This window comes from Pelophylax lessonae (genome assembly GCF_965119305.1).
Source record: "Pelophylax lessonae genome assembly, chromosome: 1".
Classification (NCBI taxonomy): domain Eukaryota; kingdom Metazoa; phylum Chordata; class Amphibia; order Anura; family Ranidae; genus Pelophylax; species Pelophylax lessonae.
This window is the reverse complement of record NC_138768.1, coordinates 454,046,340-454,073,939: the sequence shown is the minus strand read 5'-3', so window position 1 is coordinate 454,073,939 and position 27,600 is coordinate 454,046,340. Positions and strand designations below refer to the sequence as shown.

The following is a 27,600-nucleotide window of genomic DNA, read 5'->3' as shown; positions in this document are numbered from 1 at the left end:
TTCAGCATAGCTGAACATGCGATCTGTCCCTGTGTCACTCAGTCACCTCCCCCCACACACGTTAGTAAGCACCAGGCATACATTAAGCCCTCCCTCTCCAATAAAAATTAACCCCTTCCTTGCCAGTGTCATTTTTACAGTAACAGTGCATATTTATAGCATTGATTACTGTAGTAATGTCACTGGTACCCCCAAAAGTGTCAAAAATGTCAGTCAAGGGTCCGATCTGTCCGCCGCAATGTCGCAGTCCAGCAAAAAAAAAAAATTGCAGATCGCCGCCATTACTCGTTAAAAAAAACCACCAAAAATGACAGAAATCTTTCCCTTAGTTAGTAAACGCAATAACTTTTGCGCAAACCAATCAAAATACGCTTATTGCGATTTTTTTCTACCAAAAATATGTAGCAGAAAACAAATTGGCCTAAAATGATAAAAAATTTAGATTTTTACATTTTTTTTGGGGGGGGGGAATTTCATATAAAAAGAAAATGTGACAAATATTGTTATTTTTTCAAAATTGTCGCTCTTTTTTTGTTTATAGCGCAAAAAGTAAAAATCGCACAGGTGATCAAATACCACCAAAAGAATGCTCTATTTGTGGGGAAAAAAAGGACATAAATTTAATTTGGGTACAGCGTTGACTGAGGGCGCAATTGTCCGTTAAATAACACAGTGCCGAATCGCAAAATATGGCCTGGTCAGGAATGGGGTAAAACCTTTCGGTCATAAAGCGGTTAAAAATACGCTCATTGAGAATTTTTTTGTCAAAGACATGTAGCTAAATACATTTTGGCCTAAATATATGACAAAAATTGAATATATTTTTATATTTTTTAACTGTCAAATTAGAAAAATTTTTATTTTTTCAAAATTTTTTGCATATTTTTATCAATATCGCAAAAAATAAAAAGCGCAGAGGTGATCAAATACCACCAAAAGAAAGCTCTGTTTGTGGGAAAAAAAGGACATCACTTTTGTTTGGGTACAGCGTTGCATGACCGTGCAATTGTCAGTTAAATTCGCACAGTGCCGAATCGCAAAAAGTGGCCTGGACGTAAGACAGCAAAATCCTCCAGTGGTAAAGTGGTTAATCTCTATGTATCATCTGAGGATAGTCACTTAACTGGATATACGGAAGGGTTTACAACCACTTTATAGCAGAGAATGCATTAAGGTAAAAAAAAACTTCAGCCCTTACAACCACTTCAAGTGTTTTTCAGTTTAATTTTTACAATGAAAAAAAATCCAAAGATGTTATTCTTCTTAGTTCATCTTGACTGAACATTGGTTGCGGGCCAGACTCTTGCATCCCAGCTGGGTTAACATGCACGGGCTCTACATTTCTCATTCACCTGCTTCTGCCAGCAAAGTGTAAAGAATCTCAGATGAGGAATGGTTTAAAGGGGGGCATGAATTACTGGACAAATGAAAGCCAATACTGTGCTTAGTGATGTACAGTATAAGTAGGGAACCCTGTGGAGTCACTTTCCAGCTAGAGGTTCAACCCAGGAAGAAAGTTCATTTCATTTTAAAGAGAATTTGTCACAAAATCTAAGAGCATAAAAGCACCTTTAGCTGCTACCATACAGCTTTGCAAACTAACAATAAAATGTGTCCTTTAGGTCCAAGGTCTTACCTAGATAACAAACATTATATAATAAGAAGAAAAATAAAGAAAAAAATATATAAGACAGTAAAAGCCTTGCTGAGGCTCAACCTCTAATTACACAATATTGCAAGATCTCAGTGATCAGGTGCTTTATCAGTGGTCTTTTTCCTGCCTTACTACAGTTTGGAGTCTCACATACAGTATAAATTCAATCCATGTGAAGTGTCTGTATGGACTATGTCCCTGTTTTGGGTTTTACAATTTATTAGTATCTACAATGTATTGGGGGGGAGCCTATATATTTTTTTTATAATTGGCCAATTATGATGTTAACTTGGTGTTTGGGTTTTGTATTGTGTTTGTATGTTTTAATATAATAAAATGATGATTTTATATATACATAGCTGTCCCCAGGGTCTCCTATGTAGGCAGTAGAGATTGTGTGGATAAATATATTGGTATATTGCAATATTGTGTAAGTAGAGACTGAGCCAGGCTTTTATGTTCATTGTTTTTGATAAAACAATACACGTTTCCTTGTGGCCAATATTGCACTAAACCTGGCCACACTAATTAGGCATTGCTTCACTCTTACCAACTTTGGTGCTCTGACATGCCCCCATCCTTACATCCAATAGAGCAGCCCTGCCTGACTGTGTAGCAACTGCCTGCAGAACCATGATAAATGCTAAAAGCAGTAGTAAAAAAAAAAAAAAAAAAAAAAAAATCCCACCTTCAAGGCAATATCATAATGTGCTAGTATGCAATGCATACTAGCACATAACAAAAGACTTACCTTAAAACAAAGCATTTCAGCAGTGCGCTGTCACCTATACAGAGACTTCCATCTTCCATGGTATGCCGTTCCTTCAGAGAACATGCACCGGTGACATTACCGGCTTCTGCTCGCAAGAATATCTCATAAATGATGCACGTTTAGGAGTTTTTCATTTTACCTACAGGTAAGCTTTATTATAAGCTTACTTGATGCTAATAATACAATTTCAGGGTTTACCACAACTTTAACCTTCCTAGCGGTATTCCCGAGTGTGACTCGGGGTAAGATTTTAGTGCCAAAAGCGGTAACCCCGAGTCACACTCGGGGTAGCGCTAAGAAGATCGCTGGATGCTGGAAGAGGTTTTACTTACCTTTTCTCTGGGATCCAGCGAAGACTGCGAGCAGTGTGCGGCGGCGGAGCTTCCTCCCGATCGTCTGCGAGCCCCGGCTTCCGTCTCCGGCGACGTGACGTCCGCCGGGGGGTGGAACCGGCGGCAAATTCAAATGTAAAATGCACCAAACACACTGATACCATTCAAAATAAAATAAAATCACATTACATTGCCCCCCAGTGCCCTTTCCTGCAGTTTTACTGTACTTTTTATGTAAATATATGTGTATATATATATATATATATATATATATATATATATATATATATATATATATACGTGTATATATACACATATATATATATATATATATATATATATATATACACACACACACACACACACACACACACATATATATATATATATATATATATATATATATATATATATATATACACATATGTGTATATATATATATATATATATATATATATATATATATATATATATACACGTAATTCTTGTGAATGAGCAGCCCAAACCAACTGTATACATTATATATATATATATATATATATATATATATATATATATATATATTATATATATAATAAATGTATACAGTTGGTTTGGGCTGCTCATTCACAAGAATTACATGCAAAATAATGGTACCGCTTTCAGCACCTAAAATCCAAAAGAATCATACCGCCAGGGAGGTTAATGGTCCCCGCTCGGGCTTTCAAGGTCCAATGAGTTGGATGCCGCTGCCTAGTAGGGTCCAAGCTGAGGACAGATCAGTCCAGACCCAAAGCATACTGAAAAAATTGGAAGAGATAGCCCGGCTGCCACACACCTCACCTGAGTAGTTAGCAGGTATAAGCAGCCTCAGCTCAATCCTGATGAAGCCCCGAGAGCAGGGTGAAACATGTTCGAATTATGGTCTGGATGAATCAAGCTGAGGCTGCTTTTACCTGCTTACCAGGTGAAGTGTGCGATGGCTAGGCTATCTCTTCCTATTTTTGCAACTGCTTGCAGAAGCTGAAAAGATCTGTAACAACCAGTTTTTTGCCCTCATGAATTGGGTGTTATATTATAACAGTAAGTTAAAAATACCAAGCCTTAAATGATCAAATGATCAAGTATTTTGCCATATGTAGCCTCTTTGTGTTTAAGGCATTGAGATGTGTATTTCTATGCATACTGTCTGACCAAGACATAAACTGAATCACTAGATACCTTTTAAGAGCTATTCTTGAAATTCTGACAAGTTCTTCTAATGACCACTAACAACCATTCTTCCTGTTTCGCTGCAATGACCTCCAAATAGAATGGTATAAAAAATCATGCTAAATCATTCGGAACATTTTGCAGAACCTGTAATTCAGCTCTGTAGAAGCAATCAGCCTCTTCCTACCCAAAGTGGATTTGGCATTTAAATAGCTTCAGACGCCCTCCAATTTCTCCCATAGGGCATGGAAGCGCCTTACATATTTATTGGCCTGATGAACTGTGCTTTCGGCCATCACAAACCCTACATACCTATTATGTACTGTGCCGGGAAAGCTATTGCAATTTCCTTAAGACATACAACTGAGAACAATCATGTATATCTTGATACTAAACTTGGCTGTATATTGAATATTTCTTTATATTATAGCAAACTATTTGATGTATCTCCAACTTCCAGATGGTCACAAAGTACTATAAAGATCTAGCTTTTATTGCACTGCATGTTATTGCACTGCATTTCTCTAGATAGAAAGCCTTTTAGCAGACCTGTCAGTAACTTAGTAAACTTGCCTGAATAAATTCCTGAAATATCATAATATATAGCAACAGAATAATTAAGGAGGTGGTTCAATTCACTATAAAAAAAAAAAAATATATATATATATTTACAGTATCTCACATTTTTGTAAATATTTTATTATATCTTTCATGTGACAACACTGAAGAAATGAAAGTAGTGAGTGTACAGCTTGTATAACAGTGTAAATTTGCTGTCCCCTCAAAATAACTCAACACACAACCATTAATGTCTAATGGCAACAAAAGTAAGTACACCCCTAAGTGAAAATGTCCAAATTGTACCCAATTAGCCATTTTCCCTCCCCAGTGTTATGTGACTCGTTAGTGTTAAAAGGTCTCAGGTGTGAATGGGGAGCAGGTGTGTTCAATTTGATGTTATTGCTCCTACTCTCTCATACTGGTCACTAGAAGTTCAATATGGCACCTCATGGCAAAGAACTCTCTAAGGATCTGAAAAAAAAGAATTTTTGCTCTACATAAAGATGGCCTAGGCTATAAGAAGATTGCCAAGACCCTGAAATTGAGCTGCAGCACAGTGGCTAAGACCATACAGCGGTTTAACAGGACAGGTTCCACTCAGAACAGGCCTCGCCATGGTCAACCAAAGAAGTTGAGTGCACATGCTCAGCGTCATATCCAGAGGTAGTCTTTGGTGAATAGACGTATGAGTGCTGCCAACATTGCTGCAGAGATTGCAGCAATGCAATCTGCTGCAATGAGTGGGGGGGGGGGTCAGCCTGTCAGTGCTCAGGGGGTGGGGGGGTGGGTCAGCCTGTCAGTGCTCAGACCATGCGCCGCCCACTGCATCAAATTGGTCTGCATGGCTGTCATCCCCAAAGGAAGCCTCTTCTAAAGATGATGCACAAGAAAGCCCGCAAACAGTTTGCTGAAGATAAGCAGACTAAGGACATGGATTACTGGAATCATGTCCTATGGTCTGATGATACCAAGATAAACGTATTTGGTTCAGATGGTGTCAAGCGTGTGTGGCGGCAACCAGATGAGGAGTACAAAGATAAGTGTGTCTTGCCTACAGTCAAGCATGGTGGTGGGAGTGTCATGGTCTGGGGCTGCATGAGTGCTGCCGGCACTGGAAAGCTACAGTTCATTGAGGGAACCATGAATGCCAACATATACTGTGACATACTGAAGCAGAGCACGATCCCTCCCTTCGGAGTATTCCAACATGATAACAACCCCAAACACACCTCCAAGACAACTACTGCCTTGCTAAAGAAGCGGAAAGTAAAGGTGATGGACTGTCCAAGCATGTCTACAGACCTAAACCCTATTGAGCATCTGTGGGGCATCCTCAAATGGAAGGTGGAGAGGAGCGCAAGATCTCTAACATCCACCAGCTCTGTGATGTCCACATGAAGGAGTGGAAGAGGTCTCCAGTGGCAAGCTATGAAGCTCTGGTGAACTCTATGCTCAAGAGGGTTAAGGCAGTGCTGGAAAATAATGGTGGCCACACAAAATATTGACACTTTGGGCCCAGTTTGGACATTTTCACTTAGGGGTGTACTCACTTTTGTTGCCAGCGGTTTAGACATTAATGACTGTTTGTTGAGGTATTTTGAGGGGACAGAAAATTGACACTGTTATACAAGCTGTACACTCAATACTTTCATTTCTTCAGTGTTGTCACATGAAAGATATAATAAAATATTTTCAAAAATGTGAGGGGTGTACTCACTTTTGTGAGATATTGTGTGTGTATATATATATATATATATATATATATATATATACAGTATATATATATTTATATATTTTACGCCCTTATTTGAATTTTGAATTCCAGTGGCACTTATTGGTCTGATGTGGATTTTTATCCACCTGATCTGTATGTGATGTGCTATTTGTTTTCATGTTAATATCGGGGCACAGATTTATATAATGGATCATATTGTTACCAGTCCTATAGTATTGTATCCCTGTATGAGATACTTCCATCTGAGCAACTTCTTTCACTGGAATAAATAACTTTGAATCTTTCAGTTCTGTTATATTGCTCTTCACTAGATACCATCCTTATTGGAACGTTTGCTGGGTACCGGTTCTTTCCTGTGCTATCCCTGCAATGCTCCCCCAGGGTATGGGTACTAGGTTGTGTTGTCCCCCTGGTAACCAACCGGATGGATTCTACCACAAGTTTTTAACCTTTTGGCTGCTATTGTTCGTATACTGAACATCATGTAAGTAACAGAATGAAGATTACTGATGCTGTGATATGTGTTGGCTATGCATGTGATCATTTTGTTTACATATATACATTTGTTTCTAGAAGTTTCACTGTTCCACCTGCTCTACCCTGTTGATGAAAGGATATCATCCTGAAACGCGTCGGCTGCTTGTAGGGGACTTCTATTTGATTGGCCATTGTTTGACCATGTTTTGGTGCTAATTGACACTGTACAGCATTGTTCACATATACATTTGTTTGTGCTCTAATATTATATCAGCCTTGAATGATTTTAAACATTGTACCTAATAACATTTGTATTAAGATTTTAATGCTATCTACTTTTGCATTTTGATACTTGTAGGCCTAAAAAGTCCCACAGTGGGGTATCTTCCTTCCTCTTCCCCCCTAGGACAGAAAGTGTGTTCTTAGCAGGATCACCAGGTAAAGAATAAACAAAAGACATCTAAAAAAGGAAAAGGAATCCATCCACCACATCTAAGGACTGGTAAACTGCAATAAATTACATTTTTGTTCTTGGGTTTAGGTATGCTTTGTAAACCCGTCTTGGAGCTCTAGTCAGGGGCGGATCCAGAGCCTAGTCTCGAGAGGGGCACTGCCTGAAAATAAGTTGTTGCTTACGGAACTGTATTGCGAAACTAACTTTCCCTGTACTTCTCTTTTAAGGGCCGGTTCACACTTGTGCGATGCGGGAAGGCTGTGAATACGCAGCCTGTTCCCGCATCGCATCCGCACAAGAGGCAGTTCACACTGCCATATGCGATATGCAGGGGGTGTGAATTAAATGTTAACGACACCCCCAGCTTGATCGCATATCGCAGTGCAATCTTACAGTTCGCACAAGTTCGGATCGCTCAAGTGTGAACCACTGTGCGATCCAATCCTGATGCGGCTGAAAAAATGCCTCCTGTGCGTCTTTGGTGCGGGTGCAGTGCGAATTTCAGCCATACAAAGTGTATGGCTGAATTCACATTCGCACAGGAGATCGCATGTAATGAAGGAGCAGTGTCTGTGCCCCTCTGACATCAGGGTCCCCACACAGAGCCCCCCCTCACATCAGGGTCCCCACAGAGCCCCCCCCTCACAGGGTCCCCACAGATCCCCCCTCACAGGGTCCCCACAGAGCCCCCCCTCACAGGGTCCCCACAGATCCCCCTCACAGGGTCCACACAGAGCCCCCCCTCACAGGCCCCGCTGCTGGCCTGGAACTCGGACACCCACTGGGGGACTCACTGCCTGGTCTGGAGTGGATAATATTTTCAGGGGGGGCAATTGACCCGTTGACCCCCCCCCCCGGATCCGCCACTGGCTCTAGTCAAGTGACTATGCCTGAGAAAAGCAAATAATCACTTAGACTTTTACAATATGATTTTTTAACAAATCATTTCAAACTGACCTTAGATGGGGGCTGAGGTTTGTAAGACAACCTGTGCACACACACTCCAGAACATAAAGGAAATCTGTACTAAGAAAAATGCAAGACCTGCCCTTACTGACCTCTAGGAATACTAGTAGCCTGACTGTCAATGGCAGAAATAGATTCTGAGTCACTGACCTAAACAAACATTCAGATTAGAAAGTCGAAAGCTGACCATACATGACTTTAAGTTCAAGCTGATGCTGGCCCTACTGAAACCACCCAGCTCAACAAACTTCAGATTATTAATCAAAGAAGTCGGGTAGAAAAAAGTTGGCCAAAAAGTGACAACCAGCTGCAGTCTCTATAATTTAGGTATTCTGAGAGTTGCGAGTGCCAGCTATCAGAATACAAGAGCCAGCAGCAGGAGATTCATTCATTCACGCTGTTTAGTGTAATATTTATGTGTATGGTAAAGTGAAGTCTGCATACTTGTTCAAGTTCAGAGCTCAGAATTACAGAGCTCAGAATTACTGAAACCACTGGATCACCAAGACGGTCAGGAAACTTCTATTTTCAGAAGGAAATGTCAGCAATGTGGCCTACATACGGTATTTTCTCAGTACAGGTTTCTTTTAAAGTGAAACTAAAATTGATTTGAAACACAAATGCTGGCAATTTTCTCTTTAAATTCTTTATTTTACATTTTTCAGCCATACAGAGATTCCAGGGCAAAAAAAAAAACGTAGTGGTGCAATCATCAGTGAAGAGGTCAACAGCTCAGAAAAATAACATGAAGCATGAGACAAACTGACCATCACAGTAACAATTGAGAAAATAATTTTTCTGACCTAGTGCGTCGCCTAACAGCAGTGCAAACCCTGAGCAGTCCATTTACAGTTTCTAGGAGTATGACTGTTAACAATATGGGGAAGGTAGAAGACAATAAAAAAAAGAGGGTTAAATGGAGAAATAAGAAAAAAAGGAAAAAAAAGGGGGGTGTTGTGTGGAAAAAGGGGGGATAAGGAAAGGGGAGAGAGAGAGGGTGCTAGCTGGAGGGTATGGCAGGGAAAAAACTAGAGAAGGGGGTTAGGAATGGTGCGCAGTGTTCCTTGAATTGGATAATTGATATAAGAAGCTGCAGCAGGACCGATGATCTAACTGGATGCTGACAGTAGGGTTTGGTAGTCTGTGGAGAAGGTGAACTCAGTCTAGTAAAACTACCTTTTACGAAACTGTTCTCCTCTGTTTTTGGCCGTTGCCATCAATTACTCCATCATATGTACTTTGTGAATCTTTGAAAACCAGAGGCTAATTGGTAGTGCCGTGCATTGCTTCTAATATGGTGGGATACACGATTTTGCCACATTCAGTAAATGTATGAGAAGGGAATGTTTAAATCTCTTTAGATAACAGAGCCAAAGAAAGGAGGAAGCTGCTGGGTCATCTTGCATCTGTATGTCTGTTAATCTATAAATGATCTGTTTCACCTGATTCTAAAAGTTTTGTATATTTGAACAGGACCAGAGTAATTGAAGAAGAGCACCTTCTTCCCATTGGCACCTCCAACAAATTGAGGGGAACTGCGGTAAAGTTTGAACAATGTTGTGGGAAACCTATACCATCTGGGAAAGGATTTTGTATCCTATTTTTTGTATAAGATGACTCGAGATGGAAGCCCTATGAGTCATCTGGAGGATTCTGACTTTTTGTTTATTTGTAAAATGTGCGATTTTGGTCCCTTTCCCATTTTGAGAGGAAATTTGGGGTGGCCATGTCAGGCAGCCTAAAAATAATTCAATAGGATTGGGACAAGCCATGTTGAATTAGTTATGACAGATCTGTTTAAACTGGGTGAGAGGAAGCAAGGGTTTAGTTTTACTGTCAAATTGTGAGAGAACTGGCATAGTGGCATGGCTTTCCAGAAAGGAGGGGTTGAACATATTTTGCAGTTCTGAAAAAGTATCCCAATATGATGTAGTCTGCAGGTGCCTTAGTTTGGATGGGAAAGGAATACAGTAAACCCCCGCTCCATCGCGGTTCAGTTTTTGCGGTCCCGGTATATTTCGTTTTTTTTTGTAATGTTATTTTACTATATAAATCATTAAAAATTAAATATTTTTGTGTTTTTCATAGCTCTTGCTAAGTCTCTCAGTATCTTTTATGTGTTTAAATGAGTTTCTAAGTGTGTTTAAAGACCTTAAAATGCTTTTACACGTACAGTGACCGTAAAAAAAAAACATGCCTACAATGCATTTTAATAGGGTTTTTCTATTTCGCGGATTTTCACTTTTTGCGGCTGGGTCCGGAACGTAACCCCCGCAATGGAGGGGGGTTTACTGTATCCCTTTTTGTAGGCCCAGGGTGAACCATGGGTGATCGATTACTTGGGTCATACGCTAGGGCATCTGAACAAAGAAAACCTGTTTTATATCTTGTTTGATCAATTTTAGGGTAATGCCTATCATGGAATGATTATATAAAGCCCTGGGAATGTCTGGGGCCACCCAAGGGAGACCTCCGAGGGGAATCTCCATAACAGCCTTCTCCATCTGGACCCACCATTTAGAAGACTTTGCTGTACACCACTCTAGGACACGGTTCAGATGGGTTGCTTTATGGTACTTGACCATTTCTGGGAATCCTATCCTCCCCTACCTTTGGGGTAAGTCAATAAGGAATGCTTGAGTCTATGCACCTGATCCACCCATAGGAATTGTCCAAATTCCCTCCCCACCTGCCCCAAAAATGCCTTAGGTATCCATATTGGTAGAGTTTGGAATAAACATAGAAATCTAGGAAAGACATTATTTTTAGAACACTACAAAGACATTAATTTGGCTAGATCTTTCCAGATCTGGGACAAGAATGGAAGGAAGTTAGAGCTGAAGATATCTCCCATTGAGAGTGTAAGTTAAATACCTAAATATTTTAGGCTGTTTTGTGCCTAGTTGAATGGGAAATGGGATTGAATCACTGGTTGAGGGACAGTGATGTTAAGCGCCTCAGATTTTTGAAGGTTATTTTTAAGATTGGAATGACTACTATAGGTTTGAAGTTCTATTAGGAGATTAGGTGGAGTGACCTAGTGTGACCTGAGTGTGTTATGAAAAATAAGAGATCATCCACGTATCTGCTAATTTGTGGGTACTCCCTTTCGTGTTAATATTGTGGATGTTAGGGTTGGCCTAATCTGGATCAGTAGTGGTTCTAAAGTTAAGACAAAGATAAGAGGATACAAGGTGCAACCCTGGGTACCATTACAGAGAGTAAAAGAGCAATTACCTTTTTAAAGATAGAAGAGACTCTACATTGTTTGTTCTGCCAAAAATTCTTCTCTGCCTTCCTGCACATTTTTTCTAATTGTACAGTGAGCCAAGCATGCACAGCTCAGTGTACTGTCTCAGCATTATTAGTTCCAGGACAAAGTAACTCCCATGTATATGTGCAGGAGTTATGTCATCCCAGCCTGCCCAATGAAGATAACCAAAGACCCCATATTCGATAAAAAGGCCGGCAGAGGTTGAAATCGCGAGCCACAAAGCAACAAGGGAGAGTGAAGTCATAACACCACTGAAGAAACGCACTTTGCAAGGTAAGTATGCCATAATGTGCAAATATGCTGAGCACACTGCTTATTATAGCAAGAGCTACTGGGGGCCCCAAACCTTGTGTAGGGTTTAGTTATGCTTTCCTTTGGACGGATTGGACACTTTAACAAGTACAGACGTAGTAGATCAAAATCGGTAAGGTATATTATTTACAAAAGGTAGAGTATTCTTCTTCTTCGCCTTACAATACCAAAATTGTTTCAAATGTGAAGAAAAGTACAGAAAATCATGTATATTTTTTGTCGTTCTAAAATTGGCCATAATTTCTTATATACACAAAAAGACTGTCATCAGAGACATGAGTATAATGAGTAGAATGAACTGTTAATTTTAAGCGAAGCAAGAATGAGAAACATTTAGCAGCAAAGGCTGGTTTACTCAGAAATTACACTTTGTACATCATATATACAGATACCATATAGTACAAACCCAGAACTGTATACTCCAGACAAGGAAAGTTTGCATTTACAAATATTACTCTAGATACTGATATCCTAAATTTTTCAATGGCTATCCTGCTTCCATCTTTCTGTTGCATTATATACACAATCCCGCTTGCAACTTGCACTGCGTGTTAAAAAAAGAGTAACAGATTCTAGTAAAGGCAGTGGTATGGTTTCATCCCTGCCATACTGCTCCATTTAAAAACACAAAGATACATTTATAAAGCAAAGTCATGCCATTTGTGTGTGGGGTAAAAAAGCTATGAGGAGGAGAGCCCAGTCACATGACCTGTGAAAGTCATATGGCAGACTCACCAAAATTATAGTGTTCTAAAGTATGTAAAGAACATTCCATGGGACACCACTGTCTCCACACTGCAGCCTGCATTTTATGAATATGCACTTTAATGCAAACACTATGGTGTCCAGTGGAGAGTGGAAGGTGATATCAATTCTCCACTATAAACAGCCCCCCAAGTGTGCTTTACTGATTCCTGCATCACCCTTTTCCTTTGTATATTCCATTGTCCCCCATATACATTGCAGCATTGGGTTGCACAGATTCACCTGAGTTAAAGTCCTGCATTTGGCATAATATAAACATTCAGTTAACTTTCTGCCCAGGTCAATTCTGACATTTGTCACATATGTTAAAACCTGCTTGAAAATGACTTAGAACCCCCAAACATTATACATTTTTTAAAATGAGAGGCCCAGGAGAATAAAATGGTGAAAACTGCAATCTTTTATGTCGCACAATATTTGCGCAGCCATTTTTAAAACGCAAATGTTGAAAAAAAAAACGGAATTTTTGTAAAATCTTACCTGTAAAATTCCTTTCTCTGAGTCCTCCGACAGTCGCCGCCTCTTCATATTCGTCACATATGGGGTATTAGACTTTGCTCCGAAGGAGTAGCTAGGCAACAGAATATGTTAACATTAAAGCTTTTAACATATCCCACCCTCAAGGGGTGGTCCCCTCAGTCAATACCCTCCTACTTCCTGCAACCATATCTCAGTTTTAGTGGAATAGCAGTAGAGTATACAACCAAACCCCAAAAGAGGGGCGGGGGCGGCGACTGTCGGAGGACTCAGAGAAAGGAATTTTACAGGTAAGATTTTACAAAAATTCCGTTTTCTCTTACGTCCTCCGACAGTCGCCGCCTCTTCATATTCGTCACATATGGGGACGTCCCAAAGCAGTGCAATCATGAGGGTTGGGAAACGCATCCGCGCCGAAAGGCAACGCAGTCTCCGCATCAAAGAAAGGAACCTTACCAAAGGAAGGAACCCAGCTGGGCAACAGAAAAAACAGGTGCTCAACAGGAGCAACAACCCAGGAAAAAACAAATAACCAGGGGATAAAAAACTTATCCCAACAGCCAGTGGTCCCCACAAGGGACCCTAGGGAATCGCCGCACTAAGAACCTTGCGGCCAAAGGAAGCATCCGCCGATGCCTGAACATCTACTTTGTAGAATTTTGTGAAAGTGTGCACGGTCGACCAAGTCGCCGCCTTACACACCTGGGCTACAGAAGCCCCATGACGACAGGCCCAAGACGTACTCAGAGATCTAGTAGAGTGCGCCTTCACAGGCACAGGGGGAACCTTCCCCTGCAAAGCATAGGCCTGTTCAATGGTCTGCCTAATCCATTTGGCGATGGTAGAGGCCGACGCTGCCATGCCCTTCCGAGGACCCTCTGGAAGAACAAACAAGGAATCCGTCTTTCGAAAAGACTCGATTTAAGGTAAACCCTTATCGCCCGAACAACATCCAAAGAATGTAATCTCACCTCCTTTGGATGTTTAGGCTTCGCGCACAGCGAAGGCAAGACAATATCCTCATTAAGATGGAATTCCGAAACTCGTTTCGGAAGAAAAGAAGGATTAGGTCGCAAGACCACCTTATCCAAATGAACAACCAGATACGGAGACTTGCAGGACAAAGCTGCCAGCTCCGACACTCTGCGAGCCGAAGTGATCGCCACCAAAAAGGCGACCTTTTTGGACAACATAGACAACGAGATCTCCCTGATCTGTTCAAAAGGAGCACGTTGCAACACAGATAGAACGAGATTCAAGTCCCAAGGGGGCAGAGGATCCCTCCTAGGAGGAACCAGATGCCGCACACCCTGAACAAAAGTGCCAACCAAGGAGTTGGAAGCCACAGGACGTTGTAACAGAACGGCCAGCGCAGACACCTGACCCTTTATCGTAGCCAGCGCCAAACACTGATCGACACCCGTTTGAAGGAAGGACAGCACTCGGGAAACCGAGTATGTGCGGGGAGAAAATCCCCTGGACTCACACCAAGCAAAATAGGCCTTCCAAGTACGGTAATAAACCTTCCCCGAGGAAGACTTCCTCGCGTTGATCAAGGTATGAACGACCTCTGGGGAGAGACCCCTCTCCCTCAGGACCTCGGTCTCAACAGCCAGGCCGTCAAAGCCAGCGACTGTAAAGCAGGATGGTATATTGGACCTTGAGACAGGAGATCGTCTCGAAGAGGCAGATGCCACGGGGCGTCGACCGCCAGATTCACGAGGTCTGCGTACCAGGACCGGCGAGGCCAGTCCGGTGCCACAAGAATCACCGTGCTGCGTTCCGAGTGTAACCTGCGAAGGAACCTGGACAGCAACTGAATCGGTGGAAACGCGTACATCAGCCTGTACTGATGCCACGGGGCCACTAACGCGTCCGACGCGTCTGCCCGAGGGTCGCGCGTCCTTGCCACGAACCTTCTCACCTTGTTGTTGAGACAAGACGCGAACAGGTCCACATCTGGAAGACCCCACTTCGCGCACAACATCTGGAAGACAGTCGGGTGGAGAGACCACTCCCCCTGATCCAGGGTCTGGCGACTCAGAAAGTCCGCCTGCCAGTTCTCCACCCCCGGAATGTGAACCGCCGTTATCGCCGGGACATGAGTCTCGGCCCAAGTCAGAATGTCGGCCACTTCTCGAGCCGCTCGGGCACTCCTGGTGCCCCCTTGGTGGTTGATGTAGGCCACCGCCGTGGCATTGTCCGTCTGCACCCGAACCGGGCAGCCCCGCAGCCGGTCCGTCCAGCGATAAAGACAGATTTATCGCACGCAATTCCAGAATGTTGATCGGAAGGGAGGACTCCCCCTCCGACCAAGTCCCCTGGGTGGACAGAACGCCCAGAACACCACCCCAGCCCGACAGGCTGGCATCCGTGGTGATCACCGTCCACGAGATAGGACGAAACGACTTGCCCCCGGACACCATCGGGGACTGGAGCCGCCACAGAAGGTCTCTTCTGGTGCGATGACTCAACGAGATTTGAAGATCCAGAGACTGAGGTCGCCCGTCCCACTTGGACAGGATCTCCGCTTGGAGACCCCGCGTGTGAAACTGGGCGAAGGGAATCGCCTCGAAGGCCGAGACCATCAATCCCAGACATCTCATGCACGTCCTTAGAGACGAGTGCGGAACGTCCCTGAGGGACCTGACTTCCTCCTGAAGAGTTCTGAGTTTGTCTTCCAGCAGGAAGACCTTCGCCTGTACCGAGTCCAGAATCATTCCCAGGTAGGGAAGACGAACCGACGGACTCAGCGTCGACTTTGGAAAATTTATCGTCCAACCAAACTCCTGTAGAGTTTGCATCGTGACAGACAGGTCCTCCTCCAGACCCTGGCTGGTCGCAGACCGAATCAGAATGTCGTCCAGATACCCCAGGACAGAAATGCCCTGGGCCCTCAACAATGCCAGAACCGATGCAAGCACCTTGGTGAAGACCCGCGGAGCCGAGGCGAGACCAAAAGGCAACGCCACGAACTGGTAGTGATACTCCGCAATGGCAAATCGAAGGTACCTCTGGTGACCCTCGAAAATGGGGATGTGAAGATACGCATCCTTCAAATCGATGGAGGCCATGAATTCCCCCGGAACCAGGGCAGCCACCACCGACCGCAGGGATTCCATGCGGAACTTGCGAACCCGCACAGAGCGGTTCAGAGCCTTCAAGTCCAGAATTGGACGAACCTTGCCCTCCTTTCCGGGCACAGTGAACAGATTGGAATAAAACCCCCGAAATCTGTCCCGATGAGGCACCGGAACCACCACTCCCTGAGCCCTCAGGTCCCGCACCGCCAGGTGTAGGTCCCGCAAACGCTCTGGAGACAGTTGAAGATTTGAGGGAAAAAATCTGCTCTCCGGCCGAGAAAGAAACTCGATCTTGTAACCAGATCAAACGATCTCCTGAACCCATCTGTCCCGCACACGGGCCAACCAGGGCTGAAGAAAACCGAGCAAGCGTCCCCCCACCCCAAAACTGGGTGAGGGCGCCCCTTCAGGCCGCACTGTTATGGGCTGCGGATCCGGATTGACCGGACTTCTGTTTACCAGACCAGGGCTTCTTCTGAGAGCCTTGACCTTTGAACGGCTTGCCCTTGTAGTGCGGCCGAAAGGCACGAAAGGAACCTTGAGGGGGCCGAAAATTAGCATGCTTCTTCCCAGAAGCCCCCTTAGCCTTGGGGAAATGGGCCAAGAGAGTGCTCTTACCACCGGTGATCCCCTTAATCAACACATCCAAGGACTCCCCAAAAAGGCGAGACCCATCATAAGGCAGATTGGCTAAGGTCTTACGTGAAGATTGGTCCACCGACCAACATTTTAACCAAACCAGGCGGCGAGACAACACCGCCACGCTGTGCACACGTGCAGCCAACGGAACCAGGTCCAGGTCCGCATCACACAGATACATGACACCCTGGTGGATTTGATCCACCATATCCAGGGTCGCCGGCGAGGCCGAATCGGCCACTAGGACGCGCCTAAGCATCTGCGTCCAACTTGCGATCGCCTGGGCCGCCATGAGAGAAGCAAACAGAGCCTTAAGCATAGAACCCGTAACAGAATAAGTATGACGGGCAAGAGACTCCAATCTCCTATCCGTGGCATCACGGAACACAGGGGAATCCTCCGCAGGAATCGCAGTGGATTTGTTTAAAACCGCAATTGCGTGATCCACTGGGGGTGGCACACACCACCGTTCATCAGTGGAAGGCGAGAAAGGATAACGCAGCTTGAACCTACTTGGTACAGCAAAAGGTTTGCGCAGATTGCGCCATTGTTCCTTAACAGCGCGCTGAAAATCATCATTGCAGGGAAAAACCTGCGGCGTCCTGCGTTTTCTCTGCGTCCCATAAGCCGCCAAGGCAGCGGGGGGACACACTTCATGCTGCAAACGCAGCGTTTGCTTTATGGAAGCAATCAATTCATCCATGATTGCAAGCTCTTCAGGCGAGCCAGGGGGAGAATTATCAACCCCTTCAACTTCAGCCTCCACCTCGGACCCCACAAGATCCAGGGAGGAGCGGGACCCCGATAAGGAGGCCCCCGCCATAGCAGCCCCATCACCTTCACCCTCAGAATCAGAGGAAAGAGCAACTCTGGGTCTTTTAGTAGATTGAGCAGCCACCAGCATCTGCACCTGAGCAGCAAGGCCAGCCACAATAGTGGCTAAATCCCCCCCTGGGGGGGAAACAGCGGTCCCCTGGCTTTCCACCAAGGCGGTAGGAAATTTGCCCTCCTGAGAATCCATTGCCCCTATAACAAATGCCGGATAATAAAGGGTTAACTGCCCCTTTAATCAAGCGCGGCGAGCGCAGCCCACCACACACAAGCACAATGAGACCCCCACAGGGAATATTAAACTTAACACAGGCAATGGATAGCAAGAACAGAAGGATAAAACCTGAGAAGACCCTCGCCGCTGCTGCTGCCTCGATCGGTGTTCCTGGAGAAGAGGAAGTGATGCTGCCAGGGCGCTCTATGAAAGCCTATGGGAGGCTACAAGAAAATGGCCGCCATGCATGTAGAACATGCGGCCGGAGCGAGTGTAGGCAAAATGGCGCCGTTTGGCGCCGAAACCGCCGCTCCACAGTACAGTAATGCACACATGTCATCCATGTATAAAAAAACACATGTCAGATCGCCGCAGCGATCGCTGTATAATGCCCAAACATGCCACAAAACATGCCCCACAGCACACAGCTTCTCACACTGACAAGGCTGACACACACAGTGTCACACAGCTCCCCCCCCCTTGCAGCCCACAGCATGCAGCCGAGAGATAGGGAGACAAACAGTGTGAATAGAGGCAGGTTACACAGTCCCAGAATGACACCCCCCCAGACAGACAGGTCCCCACATAAATACACTTACCTCACATGGCGTGGGGGACCCGCACAGGCGAACAAGCCGCTGCACATGAGGCAGGGAGAGTCGCATACAAGACGCACAGAATGGGGGTTAAGAAACCGCACAGCGTCCAGTGAGGTAGCCACCTCACCAATCATCCCTGCACCGAACAGGGATGGGTCGTTCACTGTGCCAGGAGCGTTACCTGGCTGAACGCTCGATGGCAGGCTGGGAAGCCACTGACCCACGACCTGCGACCAGGGGGATCAGCCCGAGACCCAGCCCGCATGATCCTCTTCATCCGAAGAACTAACTAACGCTGACAAAAAGAACAGCTAAGTAAAGGTAGAGAGAAAACTCAAACAAAAAAATCAAAAAAGAAGAAAGAGTCTGGGGCAGAAAGCCCCAGCACAGAGAGAGCCAGCCACTCCTGACAAGCTAGACATTAAAACTGAGATATGGTTGCAGGAAGTAGGAGGGTATTGACTGAGGGGACCACCCCTTGAGGGTGGGATATGTTAAAAGCTTTAATGTTAACATATTCTGTTGCCTAGCTACTCCTTCGGAGCAAAGTCTAATACCCCATATGTGACGAATATAAAGAGGCGGCGACTGTCGGAGGACGTAAGAGAAATACACTTTAATGGATTTTAGTGCACACCAAAACAATATACTATCCAATTTGTGGTAAAATATAAAAGATTATGTCACGCTGAGTAAATAGTTACCTAATCTGTCATGCTAATATTTCATACTTTAAAATTGCACATGCCCATGGAATGTCAACAAACTACAGTACAGTAAGCCCCCGCTCCATCGCGGTTCAGTTTTTGCGATCCCGGTATATTGCGTTTTTTTTTTTTTTTTGTAATGTTATTTTACTATATAAATCATTAAAAATGAAATATTTTTGTGTTTTCCATAGCTCTTGCTATGTCTCTCAGTATCTTTTATGTGTTTAAATGAGTTTCTATTGTTTTAAAAGTGTGTTTAAAGACCTTAAAAAAGCTTTTACATGTACAGTGACAGTAAAAAATTTTAATAGGGTTTTTCTATTTCGCGGATTTTCACTTTTCGCGGCTGGGTCCGGAACGTAACCCCCGCAATGGAGGGGGGTTTACTGTACATTAAATTATCCAGAGATGATATAAAAGCCTTCACATTTAACCAGTTTAGCGGTACACAGGAGGTCTGGTGCTAGAATTACTGCTCTCACTCAGATGTTCGTGACAATATCTCACATGTCTGGTTTGATCACTGTTTACATATGCAAGCAGGACCTACGAGCGCATTTGCTTTTATGCATGAGCATCTGATCAAACTAAGTTCGGGTTAATCAGATGCTTTACGAGCCAGTACCAGCTTGTAAACAACAAACCAAAACCGGAACTGACAAAATCCTCATCGCCTCCGGTTTCATTCGTGACATTGGAGGGGAAGGTACTGATGTTCCTGCCTTTTCTCTATGTTCAGCCAGACCGACAGGTCGCAGCAGTCCCAGGCTCCTAGATCGCACCTTAAAGCCCAGGAACAGTGGTGCTGCCTTTCTACTCCATGTAGAAGTGACTGGGCAGCTATAGAGCTGCTCGGAATACTTCTACAGGAAAGCCCATCCCCAGCTGCAAATTTTGATCGTGAATGCAATTGCAGCCATGCTCTGGGTATAACCACTTTTACTTGAGAATGCACAGATATGTTCTAAGGGCGTGAAGTGGCTAAAGAAGTCATATAGTCCTAGCATACACTTTCATTTTATAACATCAGCATTGTAATAACAATATAAACAATAGTTAATATTGAAAATCCATAATAAGCTTGCTTGGAAAATCTCCTTTCATGTTGCGAGTGCTGCCGGTCTGCTGGTCATCTCTTTTCACAACCTCCTGGATTACCTTCATGCTTTGCAGCTTCTCCTCTGCTCTTTACTTTCAATTTATAAGGACTACCTATTCCATGGTACCTTGCTGCCTGCAAGCTGTGATTCCTGTACTGACTCCACCTCCTGAAATTCCTCCTCTCAGCACCTCTGTAGTTTAGTAGGCAGACTCTGTGAAATGTGTGACACAGCAGTGCATACTCACAGGACATAGTGAATATGTGTCACATAATTTAGGGAAGTAAATGTGTAGGGATCTATGCAAAGTACGTTTACAAACTTTAAGATCATTAAGAATAATAGGAGCAGGAGTAGAAATAATTTAAATACAATGTGGAAATGAATATATGATTTTACATTTTGACCATAGATAGGTTTTAAAGTGCACTTGGTGGATAGTCTGACAACTGTAGCACCTTTCCAGTGTATTTCGGTAACACTCATTATATGTGCTAGCGCATTTTGAATGGCACCACCACATATTAGGACAATGCAACTCTGATGCAAATGAATTGCAACACAACCACAACGCACGGTGACTTTTAGCACACTACTTCAGAAAAATGCTACATTTCTTTTTTTTTTTTTTGTCCCTTTTGGTGCATGATGCAATGCACATTACACAGGTGTGTTAACTCAATGTACCAGAACATCAAAAAATTGACCCTAAATATATTGTTTTTTTTTTTTATTTCTTACTATAGATACCAAGATGAACATACTCTCATACAATTTTTTAAAAATGTTTTAATCAATTAAGTCACTTTTTCTTGTACCCAAATATACACTGGTAAATCAGGAAATGTTTTGTATTTACCCCTCTGACAGCATCTTCTTCACCCGCTCTCTCTCTGTGCTAAGCTCCATTTCTGCACTTTGGCTCCTAAACAACTTATCATCTCCTGGTCCATTGGCACTAATGATTGGAGAAGGTACAACCTGCAGAGATATTATGAAAAAGGATTTTGAGATCTACTGTAACTAATAAGTTAACAAAACAAATATTTTCTCTAACCAAATCTTATTTTCTGTTTCAATAGGTATTATTTGTATAGGAAACAAGTTAAAAAAAAAAAAGAAGGGAGACATTTGGTAGAGCAGCGAACAATCCTCACGTACTCCGAGGATGTAACATAAAAGGAATTCAAACAAAACACATGAAGGGTTTAATAGGGATTATTGAAGACCATACCACGCAGGTTAAGTCAACTATAAGGATCTTAACACACTAAACCTGGCATAAAAGTTAGGACAGTAACTGAATATGAACTACTGATAGAACACTCAAATTTTCTGGTTAGTGTGAGATCAACATCAGGCTAACCACCCACTACAATGCATGTGTACTAAGTATTTCGCTCACAGGTATACAACTTTACCAGAATAAATCCCAATAGGTTGACCCATAAGGCAATGGCTCTGTCATCAGATAAGCTTTACATCATTCCCTTGTTTTGGAACTTGCATCCATTACTGCACCCAGATGTAACTTGGTGAGGAGGGAAAAGTAATAAAGGCCATAGAGGCATAGTATCAAGGTTGGCATAAGTAAAAGAGGAGAAAAAGATAAAGGAAAGAGAGGGAAGGGTGAATCCATCAGTCCTACAGGTAATCAACTCCATGTGTCAGGAACCTGTAGGTATGTTAGCCAGGGGGACCATATTTTCTCAAATAGAGGTTGTTTGTTATGTAGAACACTCACTATTTGTTCATTCAGCATGATCCACGTGAGTTTACGTTTCATCAGTGCTATATCTATAACTGGACTTTTCCATGCTGAAGCAATGGCTATTTTGGCAGCTAGAAACATGAAGTATATTACCATTTTGGTATGTCAAGGGGTATTTTCCACTGGCTTATTAAGCAGGGCAATACTAGTGTCTTTAGTGATATTAACCATTGTAACCGAAAATATGAGTGTGGACCCTCATCCAAAAATAATAGTGGCATTTAAAAGATAGGTATAGACTTCAGATATGAGTCCTCCAGGACCTTGTGACTTTAATATGCCTATGAGTGGGTAATTAGAAAAATTTGAGACATTATTCCCAAACTGAGCATACAATGCGTGCCTAAATTGAAGGTATTTGTAAAATTTCATATGGGGGAGGTCAAGTTTCCTCTAATTCAACAAAAGATGAATGAACAGTGCCATTATAGATATCCTCAAGGGCAGGGCTGTTAAACTCAATTTCATTGTTGCCTTGCATCAACATTAGGGTTGTCCTGAAAGGGTTGGTTGTATCTGTAAGACTATGAATCTACTAAGATACTTAGAAGTATACAGTGTACACAGTGTAGAGTTCACGAGTGTACTACATACAGATTGCAGAGTTCAGGGGTGCGCTATGTACAGACTGCAGGGTTGAGGAGTGAATGACATACAGAGTGCAGTGTTTATGGCTGCGCTATGTACAGAGTGCCGAGATAAGAAGTACGTGGTGTGCAGAGTTCAGGTGTGTGCGGAGTACAGAGTGCCCCCACCCCCCAAAAAGCTCCCTTACATCTCATCTGCCTGGCTCTAGTACCTCCCAGCAGTATAGGTGGCTCCGCATCTCTCTCTCTCACTTGAAGGGAGATCATTGGTCGGCACTGCTGTGCCCTGCTGTGAGTGCATGCAGGGTAGGGAGAGATCTGCAAGAGCCGGAGGTGGGGTAACTGAGTTCCACCAGATTCCAGCTGAAAAAAAGCCCTGGGTGCGAGGGCCACATGAAATGGCCTGGTGGGCTGGATTTGGCCCGTAGGCCTTCTGTTTGACACCCGTGCTCTAGGGTATTTTTTTTTTAAATTTAATTCACATTAGAGAACACACGAAAGTATACAATAAGTTGGTGAACAAAAGGGTTTCCGAAGATTAGATAAAATTGTAGACTTACATAGGATGCAATAGCTCAAGTATACAATAAACAGTGCAAGATAAGCATGTTTGATCAGGAAGTGTCAGAACAGAATTTACTGCTCTAGGGTAATTAAACCTTTTTGTTCCCAGAAAGAGTAGTCTTTGAAATGTAGCAGATGAGGAAACATGGGATTGTGTCAACTCGCTTAGACTCTCTCCACACCGCTCTAACCAAATTCAAAATCGGCAAGCGTACTTTTTCTAGGACCGTCTTTGGTGCTTCCAAAGCTATTAACAGATTCTTCAATTTAAGGACGTTGCTTAATGTGACTCCACCACTGTAGGTGAAACAGGTGACAGCCAATCAGTTAGGTGTCGTATTTGTCCTGCTAAAAAATAATAGTACATAATCGGAAGCCTCCACTTTAGGCCTTTGCAGGGTGGAAAATTTAGAGCTCCTCTTTAATAACTAAACAGAAAGGCCAAAAGCACACCCGACATTTTAACACTACTGTTAGGGGCGTCTGGCATTTTTTTTCCAGCCTTCAAATGCCGCTAAATATTAGCCATGTACACATAGTCATTTAGAGGCAGGAAAATAAAACGCTGCCAGCATGTAAATGGCAGCAGCCTTTTGGAAAAAAAAAAAAAAAAAACACTTGAGGCTAGATGTGTCAAGCTCTTGAGCATAAATTTTACAGTCCAGAATAAATTTTTATTCTGACCAATGAAATTAATTAATGCCCAAGTGCATGACACACCTAAACGTGTCTAGAGGCATTTACAAGTGTCAAGTATTTTTTCTGCCAAAATGCGGCTGCCAGGAGGAAAGGTGTCTAGCAGAGATGGGCAAATACCCTGTGTGCATGAGGCCATAGAATAAATTGCTCTATAAAGTAAACTACACAAAGAGCTTCTAATAACGATCAATCTTGCAATGATAGCACAATGTTGCAATCGTGTGTGATTGATGGATGCTACCACATTCTACTGATGCTTTTTCTCTAAGAGGCAATACTGCAAGATTTAACCACTTGCTGGCTAGTCACCTCATTAGTCTAGAGCTACCCAAGAGATTTGTAGTTGATCAATCACGTTGCTAAAAACAGAAGAGTTGAATCCATAGGAGTAGAAACCGATCATTAAACAGATAAAACAAATGTGTCCCTATTATGTAACCTACACAAAATAGTATGTAGTAGTGATAAATTTTGCATGGTAGCACCATACTCCAATAAAAGGAGACTGATTGCTACAAGGTATTTATATACTTGTATTACTATCTATATAGAAAGCTAGTTGCTCATCTGTTTGGACAGTACAGTTATCAAATGAAAACAGTGCTACAACATTGCTCACTAGCATGCGATTTAATGGAGGACATCAAAATACTCTGTTATGTTTTTACATTATCTATACAAGAATATATAGCTTATATTATATGGACCAAAATACAGTTGTGTTGTCAAATCTAAAAAAATCTAAACAAATAGGTTCATTACTTATATTTAATGCAAATGTAGCGAGTGCCCTGCGGCCCCTCATTTCCCGCTGGCCACCACCGGACTTCACACAAGAAGAGAGAGCCTGTCAGCTCCTGTGGGGGATTTCACCCCCTCCCTCTCTTGCAAAGACAGTGTATGCAAGCGGCACTAACACAGGCAGCCGCCCACTCTGCTCCCTCCCCTGCACCCTCATTGGCAGGAGGAAGGGAGCCAATGAGCCAGGACTTTAGCAGCTGCAAAGGATCTTGGGACATATAGTCCCTAACACAGGCAGCCCCATTGTTACTATATGGGGGCAAGAATAAACAGGCCCAGCAGATTTCCTCACTAGGGCTCTATGAAAATGCACTAAAAATGCACACCGCACAAGCACTATACTGTATATCATGCTTTAAAGAAACAGGATGGTTTTTTTTTGGGGGGTTACAAACACTTTAAATATAAAATAGGACAGAACTAATGATAGTGAACAAAAATAAGTAGTTCTAAAAGCACCCATTTGTTTAACTGGCATTAAACCAGCACTAACAGTAACACAACTGAGAAACAGAACCGTGATCAGCCTTGGTTTACATTCAGGCTATGCTAAGAGCCGCAGGTCAAATATTAGTGCAAGAACGCATTGATGTGATGAAGTCTATATTGCATTTTTTGGTTCATTTGCTTCCTATTCTTTTGCGTGCCAGCTCAAACTTCAAGCGCGTGACCCTGAATGCAGATAAACAGTTAGGGACAAATTCTGCAGCCTAGCTGTTCAAGAAGAGAGAGATGATTTATTGAGAAGAAAGAGCTAAAGAATACAAAAGATTATTATTTCTCTATCAAACCCACCAACAGCGCTCACTCCTGAACGCAAATGTGATTTTATTGGGCACTGACACCTCCTTTCTAATGCCATGTAAAACCACTCAAAGTCAGAAAATAGCGCTAATATAAATATGCCAGGACATGTACAAATATTCTGTGAAAAACAGTTTAAAAAGCCACGTGAAGTCTGCACATAATAACGTATACTGTGCAATAAAAAAATATCATATTTACAATTACTGCTGCCAGCGTCAGGATCAGAAATCGTTAAAACCCTGCTACAGAAATACCCTCAGTTAACCCAGTGTGTGCACTGGCAAAGGGCTGCAAGTCAGAGGGAGGCTAAATTAGGAGATTCACATGGACATCACAGCTGAGCCAAGAAAATCAGCGAGAGGGATTGACAGGCCAGGCTGTGAGAAATTGATTAGTCTGTGTACTTAAATATGTAGAAGATGAGATGGTCCCCCCTCGCCCCCCCCCCCCTTCCATTTCACACTGTAGATCATACTGACTTTTCTGCAGCAAACTGACATCTCCTCAGTCCACGAAAACCATGGATTACATAACCTGAGAGATGTTACAAGTGATCTACATTTTTGAAACAAAAACTGTTTTTTTTACCCGTCACGTGGAACTGGCATCCGACAGCAAACATGATGCAGGCTTTTTTTTTTTTACATTATACAAAGCAAATGCAGTCTATTCTTTCAGGCTGGGTGTTAGTATAGATCTGTACAGTTACACGTGGCTATGAAGCTGACTTGGTTCGCATGGGCTTCAGCTTGTAATCAGTAGTAAAAGACAGTGTGCAAACCATTATATACAAATTACATATGCAAAGCTTGCGGTCAGCTTACAAACAGCTTTGTTGAAGCCTATGGTCTTGTGCAAATGGTCTTCAGGTTGTATAAGTGCAGAGATAGCATTGGATAAATTAAATGGTTAGCTCACCTTTATCAAAAATGTGCCTATGCAGGTAAGGGGCGCCTTTGAAAAAACATAAAAACTAAACTGTGCAGTTTGTTTAAAATTGAATAATGGCCTTATAGATGTAAGCATACAGCAGGTAAAATAAGTAGTGAACACGTCACCATTTTTCTAGGTAAATATATTTCTTGGGCCCTTTCACATGGGCTGTCCGATTAGGTCCCCCTGTCAGTTTTTTAGGTGGAACTGATCTGACCCTCCAGTTTCCCCTATGGAGCAACGGATGTCAGGGGTGACATGTTCACTGACAGCGGCTGCTATCTGGTCCTGTCTGCAAAATCCAGATGGATGGGGATTCTTTTTTCCATCCGTCTAGTGCACGTGTGTCAAACACAAGCCCGCGGCTGAATATGACCCGCCAGGCCATTTACAGCTGCAGCACCCCCTTTGTCTACAACCCCACTTTGTCTCAGCAGTCAGCAGCAGAAAGGAGGACAGAACTCCTCTGCCAGATCCTGCGCTTCTCCATTCAGCCACAGAGAGGCTTGTGTTTGCCCCCTGTCTTAGCCTTCAGCAGCAGAAAGGAGGACAGAACTCCTACAAATCCTGTGCCTCTCTGTGCAACCACAGCACCTGTCATCTTCTCCTCCCCTGGCCTCAGCAGACTCTGGCAGCTGAATCTAGCCCTCCTCAGGTCCCCCTTAAGACCCTGCACTTTCTGCCTCCCAGCCCTGCCCTGCCCCCAGCTTATTCCCAGCAGCAGCACATGATTCTTGACTTCTGGTAGTTGGGGGGTTGGGGTACAATGGACATTTAGTCTTACAAATACAACAGGCCCGTTTAGGGCAACCATAATGCACATGCGGCCCGCGCTTAAATTGAGTTTGACACCCCTGGTCTAATGGATCAAATTGGTCCATTTTCACCTGATTTCCCCATAGACGAGAGCGGGACTGGGTCTGTCTCCTCTCTGATGAGTGAGCGGAAATGGATCTGTCATCAGCCTGCTCAGTGGGGATCAGCGGAGCAATCCCCTGCTGAGAAAGCCGATTCCATTCCACAGAGGTGCCCATGTGAAAGGGTTCTAAAGGTGCTATTGACATTACATTTTCACCACATGTCGCTAACAACCCATGCAATCCATACATACAATAAAACCAAAACAAATAAGTTCAAAAATTACGTTATGTGTAATAAAATGGAATGACACAGGGAAAAAGTACTGAACACCCTAACTGAAATGAATTTATTACTGCAACAAAACCCTTTGTTGGTAATGACCGCTTCAAAACTCCTCCTGTATGGAGAAACTAGTCACATGCATTGCTCAA

At 43.3% G+C, this 27,600-nt stretch overlaps 1 protein-coding gene across 2 annotated transcripts in view; it reads right to left on the bottom strand.

The window, feature by feature from the left end:
- The window catches only part of HOMER3 (homer scaffold protein 3), a gene marked incomplete at its 5' end in the record, with an annotated part of 299,617 nt that overhangs the window by 116,019 nt on the left and 155,998 nt on the right, over positions 1–27,600 (bottom strand). For both annotated transcript variants that reach the window (XM_082243055.1, XM_082243056.1), the window contains one exon: positions 21,006–21,127. In XM_082243055.1, coding sequence (XP_082099181.1) covers positions 21,006–21,127 — 122 coding nt within the window. The remainder of the gene's footprint in view (positions 1–21,005; positions 21,128–27,600) is intronic.